The sequence below is a fragment of the Monopterus albus genome, unplaced genomic scaffold (genome assembly GCF_001952655.1).
Source record: "Monopterus albus unplaced genomic scaffold, M_albus_1.0 scaffold528.1, whole genome shotgun sequence".
NCBI lineage: Eukaryota > Metazoa > Chordata > Actinopteri > Synbranchiformes > Synbranchidae > Monopterus > Monopterus albus.
This window is the reverse complement of record NW_018128408.1, coordinates 20,736-29,417: the sequence shown is the minus strand read 5'-3', so window position 1 is coordinate 29,417 and position 8,682 is coordinate 20,736. Positions and strand designations below refer to the sequence as shown.

The window sequence follows — 8,682 nt, the reverse complement described above, 5'->3', positions numbered from 1 at the left end:
CCAAAAACAGTGCTGAATGTGAAACTGACGTTGGCGCCCTCCAGTGGCAGAACAACAAAGACACTGTCAAAATATACAGTACTAAAATGAAAGCAAAACACAGAGGGCAACAATTTTACTGGGATTGTTTTCCACAGTATGTTATTCTGTAGTTATATAAAATATGTGGCAGTAAGTGACTTGTTTTCATTAGATAACAGGGATGTTCACTCATTTTGACTAACTCTAGTGTGGACCAAAACATAGGTCTTTCAGAAAATGGAGAAGCAAACAATTTTTCCATATTTTCTGTTGGGAAGAGTCTCAGTTTTCACAAAAGAACAAAGTATTTTCTCCTACCTGCTCATCTGAACAGACAGTGTTATTTTCTATGTTTAGCTACCGACACAGGCATGTTTGCACATCTGCTGATTTGATCCTTTGTACATGTCATTAACTCATATGAATGTGTCTATTCAAGAGTGCCTCAGAACTGCCCACGGACATATAAACTGATGTCCTTTGATCCTGATGGCGACAAAGTTCGATGCAGATATGGAGCTATGAGAGACACAGAGTGCAGCTCGTGCAGCCAACCTTCAGGCTTCTTCTTATCTCAGGTTAGCTGAAAAATCTATTTTACACTGTACATTATTGAACTGATGCTTCACTTCACTTAACCACTAATGTCTACATTGTTAGGACTCTTGCACGTTACACTACTACTCCTCCAGTGCTGACCCCAGAGCTTATGGATTTGAGTTGGTGGTGGAGGACTTCCCACAAAAACACATCACTCTGGCCTATGCAGACGGATCGCAATCCTACAAGGCCCCACTAACTGCGAGGAGAAAGAGACAAGCCACAGCTCCACCCCCAACCTCAGCACAAACGACAACCTCATGGTGGCCTTGGTGGTATGGTGCAACTACAACCGCAGCACCAACGACAACCACAACCTCTTGGTGGCCTTGGTGGTATGGTGCAAATGCAACCGCAGCACCAGCGACACCCACCACACCAACGACACCCACAACCTCATGGTGGCCTTGGTGGTATGGTGCAACTACAACCGCAGCACCAACGACAACCACAACCTCATGGTGGCCTTGGTGGTATGGTGCAAATGCAACCGCAGCACCAGTTACTACCACCACACGACAGCTGTACGCCACCACTTCTCCTCTCAGTAAACTGCCTTTGCAGTTTTCTTTACTCGGTAAGTAAAGTTTTACTTGTCCTTAAACATGTCTGCTGACGTTTATAATGAGCCACATTAAATCACACTGATTTAACACCTGCTGCTGCACCATCCTCACTGGGTTAACACAGTCATAACAGCTATGACCATAGCTGTTATTCTAGAAATATTAAAGTGAGGGTTCTAAATCCCCTAGAAAGGTTTGACCCAAAAGCTTACAAACAGTTGTTCAGTCTTTACCATTTTATTTATTCAGTTATCTGTTATCTGTATATTTTGTTTCTGCACCATGAAGCTCTCTGAGGTCAGAACAATAGTTCTGTTTCCAGCTTTCTGATATAATCCAGTAGAGTTTTAGACGTTTTCTTAGTATAACTTGGATTTTTTTTTTCTCACAGGAAAAAAACCTTTTAATCCTTTGGTTTATCTGAAAGGTTTTAAATCCCTCAGTTTGCAGATGTCTGGTTTTCATTGGACAGTCACTCTCCACAACACTGCCACGAATCAAATTTTTACTTATTTTGTGGCCTAAGAGCACTAAACCCACCCCTCAGATCACAGAGATAAAAAAAGGACATGATCCCCATGTCCTCAGTGTCAGCTACAGCCTGAAGTTTAGCCTCAGGCAACTAATGAGAAAAACTGTGTAAAACCAGTGGCTGCCTAGATATTGACCAGAGTGTAAAAGGTTTTGATCCACAGACTTCAGCTCAGTGGTGGTTTTGTAGTGATTACATATTCCACTGTCAGTTGTTTGTTTGTTCTACTCCAGTGGACCCACCTGTTCCCTCATGTGAGGATGGAGTCTACTTGCCAATGTTTGTGCACCCAACACCTGAAAATGGAGCACGCATCCCAGCAGAGGTTGACAAAGAGGTGGAGATCCGAGTCAAAGCTGAAGCTACAAACGCAACGTAAGTAAGAGCCAGTGCGATGAATGAGGATTTGTGGCAGCAAAACACTGCTGCCATTTCATGAATTCGGATCATAGAAGAAAACTCTGGGTGTTTTTGTTTTCATACAGGATATCTGATATGATCATCAGTGGGCCACTGAATATCAGTAAGCACAGGACCACACATGATGAGTTTGTCATTAGGTGGACACCAGTGCCAGATGACCTGGGAGACTACTACCCCATCTGCTTCGCTGTGGAATCAATGACATGGTGAGCCCGTGGATCAGTTGTTTTGTGACAGATGTGTGTGTGTGTGTGTGTGTGTGTGTGTGTGTGAGCAGATGGACGTGATGGCTAGATTTAAAATTATTTACAATCTTTAAGAAAAATGTGCAATTACATAAGAAGTAAATGTGTATCTAAAGTTGAATATAAAATTTAAAGGGTTGTTGCATCTGTATTTTGAAATATCTCAGTGTGTTCGCCAATGTTTTTCAGGTCTGGCATTTATCAGTCTGAGATGAGATGTGTTCTGGTGGGTGTCAAGAAGGAACAAGGTAAGTCATTGTTATGGTTTTGGTCTGACTTTCTGTTCTGTGCTTTTATTTTGTGAGCATTTCCTGTCTTTTACTATCTCACCAGCCCCGACTTTACACTGGCACTGATTGTCCTCAGTGATTAGATAGATAGATGGTTTCATTAATCGTTAGAGGGAAATTTGTTGTTATAGCAGCCATTACACCTTTATGAAAAAAACACAAAACAAAAACAATTTAAACAGATATAATAAATAAATTGCAGTACCCTCCATCCCAATGTTGTTCATAAAGAGAATTTAGGAGATTACACCTACAAACATTTGTTATAGGCCTAACTGCATCCAGCAGGAAGGCCTCCTGAAGCGCTTTGACATGTACCTCAGGTGAATCAGTCTGGAGCTCCTGTGGTCAGTTAACATGCTGTACAGGGGTGGGAGGTGATTTATAGAATCATCTGCAGGTTTTTCAGCACTCTGCCCTCCACCACCTCCCCAAGGGTGACCAGCTTTGTTCCAGTGACAGATTCTTAATGACTTTATTCAGTTATCCTTTGCTGTTAGACCTCCACCCCAGCACACCACAGCAAAGAAGATGGTACTCACTACGACAGACTGATAAAACATATGCAGGAGCTTATTACGGACCTAAGCCTTCTCAGAAAGTAGAGCCGGCTTAGGTCCTTCTTATAGATGACCTAAATCTTGGCGGACCACTCCAACTTGTTGTTCAAGTGAATGATTCGGAGCTGTACCTGAAGTCTGATGTGAAAATGGTCAAATGGAAGGGAGACAATATGGTCCCTTGGGGGGCCCCGATGCTACTCACCAGATGTTCAGACACACAGCTATAGCCTTATAAACTGCTGTCAGGTAGTCCTCAGTCCAGGCGACCATGGGAGCATTCACCTGCATGTCCCTCAGGTTGTCTGACAGCAGTCGAGCCCAGATGGTATCGAAGGCGTTTGAAAAATCAAAGAACATAGTCTTCACTTAGCAGTTACCTTCACCTGTTGCTGGTTTGTTTGCCTGGTTCAGCATTTGCCTATGCCTTGCCTATGTATCGTTTCCTGTGGCCCTCACCTGTTTCCCCTGTTAGGTCCCCTGTGAACTCCCCTCTCTCTGCTTTGGACTCCAGCAGTGAGTGGACTTCTGCAATTTCCCTTAGTTTGGTTTATTTCATGTTCTTCTCCACTCCCTCTCCCTTTGTCCTGTCCCTCACAGCTAAAAGTATTGCTTAGTCTGCTCCCTGGCGTAGTTGTATTTCTTGGCAGCCTTCGTGTTTTATTTTAGTCAGATTGAGATCAGTTTTTGTTCTTGTTTATTTAGTTTGTTGGTAATAAACGGTCTTGTCGCGTTATCTCCTGTATCTGCATTTGGCTCCTCATTCTCATACCATATCAGTCAAAGGGCTACTTTGATGTCAACATTTGGTAGTTTAATTATAATCACTATGATTACATACTGTATATCAAATACTGTTTAAAGGGCCAAATACTGGCCACATGGCTGGTGTACACTGGTGACCAGGTTTTAATGCTGCAGTCCAATGTGCTGTCTGGGTTAGCCTTGCTACCAAACAAAATTCTGAGCCATCACTGTATAAAAAATCTATCCTTTAAATTTTAGGTGTAAACCAAACTTAATGTTGCATTAACTAATTTTGACCACTAGAGGGCAGAAACACTCCAAGACATATTGTAATGAGCTCTGAGCATATTGTCAGGTTGATGTCATTTAAAAATATGAACCATACACTACTGTATTAAGCAATACTTTTCACATTTAAATGTTGCTTAATGCAGGTTTTCTTATGCATGGTTTTCATGAATTTGTTCTTCTGATTTCTTGCTCCAGTGAAAACCAATGTAATTTGCACTACATCCTCAATGACGGTAGAGATTGAGAAATCTTCACTCCCTGGAATCCATGAGGATCATCTGCAGCTCAGTGACCCCAGCAACACTGTGTGCAACCTCCAGAGACACTCCAACAGCACTCACATTGTCGCTGTCATCCCCCTCAACACTTGTGGAACTCAGATCGAGGTAAACTGCGTTCTTCTTGCCTCTTGTTGTTGCTTTTTGTATGAGGGCTGAATGCATAACCTCTTACTCTGCAGGAAGATGACAAAAACCTCATGTTCAAGAATGAAATTACCACGGTCAACAACGTGGGAGATGTAATCACCAGGAAAAACCTTCTGGAGGTGCAGTTCTACTGCCAGTACCCCAAACTGGGGAATGTGACACTGGGCTTCACAGCACACAGGAAGAATGTCACAGTGTGGGAAAGGGGCTTCGGCACGTTTACCTACCAGTTTGAGTTCTACCCTGACGAACAGTTCCAAACCATGATTGATCCAAACTTGTACCCTCTGGAGATTGACATTGGGAGCAGGATTTACATGCAGATAGAGGCCACCTCTTCAGTCAACAACACTGAGCTGTTTGTGGAGTCCTGCAGAGCTGCACCATATGACAACCCTAACTCCTGGCCGACCTACTCCATCATTGAAAATGGGTAGGCAAGAGATCGCCCTCTAGTGGCAGAAATAAAGTAATAATAAAGATCTGTTGTTTGCTGGAGCCTTTCTATGAGAGGTTTGTATCTGAAATGTCCAAAGGTGTGAATGAGAGAGTGAACGGTCTGTCTGTGATATCAGCCCTGTGACAGACGGGTGACCTGGGTGTACCCACCTGTCACCCACTGTTTGCTGAGATAGGCTCCATCTCCATCCTTCTACTTGTTCATGGTCAATGAATGAAAACATGGAAATTAAATGCCTTTCTTTCCAGCCTGAATGTTTCACCTTGCAGTCACTTTAATCCTTGGCTATGCTTCTTTTACTGCTGCTGGAGTGGCAAAGATTGCAGAGGCAATGTTTCTCATCTTATTGTTTATTTTTGCTTTGACCAGATGTGCAGTGGACCCAACGGTTGAAATCTATTCTCCTGCCCATGACAGACAGTTCAAGCTGAGCATGGAGGCCTTCACGTTTATCGGTTTACATGACCGTGTAAGCAACACAGGACTTGAGCAAGTGACTATAAATGTCTCTTGTGATCTCTCAGTGTTTAAAGGGATAGTTCAAAATATTGGGAAACATTCTTTCTTGCTGAGAATTATTTAGGTAATTAAAATCACTGTCGTGTTCGTGTGGTAAATATGAAACTCAGTGGCGGGCCATGCATTTGGTACCTGGGCCTTCAATGGAGACTTGCCTGACTTAATTCACCTCTTAATACCACCACTCTACGTCGCAATTGTAGAAACCATGAATGCTATACAAAAACACAATATAATAAATTGTGGCATTACAGAAAGTGAGGTATTTCGCGTATTGAGGGTGAATACCGTTTTTACTAAAGCAAGAAACCCAGTTAAGACAACTCCAAAACCTCTACACTACAACCGCAACTGTGATCTCTGCGTTTCAGTTCCATCGTAAGCCCTTTTCTAGTTTTGCTCTGACCAACCAATCAGAGGACGGAAAAATGCTGACATCATTGTGAGGCGAATTTGAAATCTGATTGGTTAAAGAAACAGTCCCATTGCTAATATAGTTTAAGTTACATGGGCCAGCACTTCTGATTCTGAAGGCCCTGGGCAGATTAGATTGACATGGCAACACATAGAGGCTGAAATCTGATTGGACAAAAAATCTAACATCCACATACACGTACTGGAAGCAGTGCAGCCAAGAGAAATACTACGAAATGAAGAGAACAGTCTGTTGGGAATAAATTAATACAATTTCATGGAACAAATATTAGAATTTCAGTTGTAAATGTAGCTCAGTGCTTCTAATAGTGTTAGGCCAGCAGAAAAGGCCTTGCTGGCCCTGACGGCCCGCCACTGATCAAACTACAACCAGCAGCTGGGAAGCTTGGTGTAAAACTGGTAACAGGGAAACAACAAACCTGACTCAGTCTCAAGGCAACAAAAGTAGAAGCACCTCTGCAGCTCATCTAATAACGGCATGCCAAACAACTACTGCAAGTGTAACAACAACAAGAGAGGAATATCACTCCTCTCATCTACCTCTTGGCAAGAAGGATGATCCCAAAAAACACTGGAGCATTCTTTAATACAAATTATTTAAACAAATCAGCATTTGCTTTTATTAAACTGATTTAATCTAAGTTTTACATTTGACCGCAGACCACTTGACATATAGATCATGTAACTGACAATTAAGTAGAGCAGTCAGAGCGGAGATTCGATTCTGTACATAAGGTCTGACTGTAATTAGAGACAACAGTGTGTCTGCTGATGTAATGGCAACATGTCTCCTTATATTCAGGTGTACATCAGCTGCTCAGTCCTGATTTGTGAAGCAGGAAACCCCAACACCAGATGCTCACAGGGATGCATCAATTCCACGTGGTCAGGTGGTTACCACCATCACCAACGAAAGCGAGAGGCTGTCATCCAGAGTGCAAATCATCTTGTTTCCCAGGGTCCTCTGCGCTTAAGGAGATCGGCAGCGAGCACCCGACTCACAGGTAAGACAGCACAGAGTCTTCTTCACAGCATACCAGCTTTGTTAGAGTCCCAGTTATACTGTTGATTTTAAATTGTGCTCCTCTTTTCTCCAGAGACCAACCTGAATCTGAACATGGTTTTCATTGCTGGATGTCTTCTTGCAGCTGTTGGCATGATCTGTGGAGTGGCCATGTACAGAGCCAAAATGTCAAAGGCCACATACCAACCTTTGTCTACATTTGAAAGTTAAGACAGCACTGTGTGTAGAGAACAAATTCTGAATCAATTCAACTACATGCAATGTTACTTTGATTTTGTTCAGTTCTGGTGTTTACTCTTGTACCTTCTGCAAATGATTCAGTATCATTATGTATTACAGTTTGATTGGAAACAACCATCGTGATTGATAAATGTAGTCCCACCTAATCACAATCATTATGTGTCAAAAGCACTGATTGGCTTCAAACACATGGAGGAGACATAACTCAGTTATGATATACAGTACTTGTTGATCAATAAACATGTATACTCACATTTTTCTTCTGTCCCTTTTATTTTGCTCACACACATTTTCTCCTCTTTGTAATCCAATTATGCTATTCAACAGTACTGTCAGATTGTGTGGCTCTAAGACATTTCTAAATGCATATATAGCTGCACAGTGATGCTTATGTTTGTTGAAATGTCTATAATCCGTCTTATTGTCATAGCACCACCGTATAAAGTGGCCTCTACCATCAGCAAAGCCATGCTGTCCTTATTGCGTAATCACTTGTGAAACAACATTTCTGATTACTTTGTCTGAAGCATATTATTACAAAGTTCAACCACAAACATTATCACAGTATGATCCAGTCGTACGGAAGACCTGTGGAAACTGTGCAATTTTTTTTACTTTTTCCTTTATAACTCACAGACTAGACAGTCACTATTCATCTTTTGATATAAGAAACATATGTATGTGCACTAATTAATAATATAATTTATATATTGTTCCTAATAAGGACAAGACTATACTATTACATTTAATGCAAGAAGTCGCATTAACACACCTTTTTAACTGGGTTGAAGCTCTACTGATTGTATTGTTCAACCTCAGGTCCACTCCAACCAAATCACTAAATGTGAGCCCACATGAAATCCTGACAGGGAGAAAAATGCCCTGTCCTCTAACTGTTATGCCCAGGGATTCAACACCTCTTCTTTTACAGCATGCTGACATAAGTGAATATGTCAGATGACTGAACAGCGCCGTGATGAGTCTCTCTGAACAGGTGGTTGAAATCCTGCACAGAGACCAATCTGAGGAGCCTATCTCAGTTGCTGTGGACAGCTGGGTCTACCGCAAGGTGCACAAACTTCACTGGTTCGAACCACGGTGGCAAGGACCCTTCGAGGTAGCAGAAAGCACCACACACTGTGTTAAACTGTGGCTCACTGATAACAAGCTAAGTAACTGGATCCATAAAACACACTGCACACCAGCAGAGGATTCCACTGTTCGCACAGTAAGTCAGGTCAGGGCTGATTTGACCTCTAAATCGCCTGAGCCACAGTCAAAGGAGGACTAAATTTAGTGTG

General features: G+C 42.2%; 1 protein-coding gene across 1 annotated transcript; it reads left to right on the top strand.

Moving 5' to 3' along the window:
• Positions 1-993: 993 nt before the first annotated feature.
• On the top strand, positions 994-7,988 carry LOC109952991 (CUB and zona pellucida-like domain-containing protein 1). Its single transcript, XM_020588329.1, has 9 exons — positions 994-1,198; positions 1,953-2,094; positions 2,205-2,348; positions 2,577-2,635; positions 4,471-4,661; positions 4,736-5,136; positions 5,533-5,632; positions 6,920-7,121; positions 7,215-7,988. Exons 2-9 carry the CDS (start codon positions 1,997-1,999, stop codon positions 7,349-7,351), a joined length of 1,332 nt encoding a protein of 443 aa, XP_020443985.1. The 5' UTR covers positions 994-1,198; positions 1,953-1,996; the 3' UTR covers positions 7,352-7,988.
• The last annotated feature ends 694 nt before the right edge of the window (positions 7,989-8,682 follow it).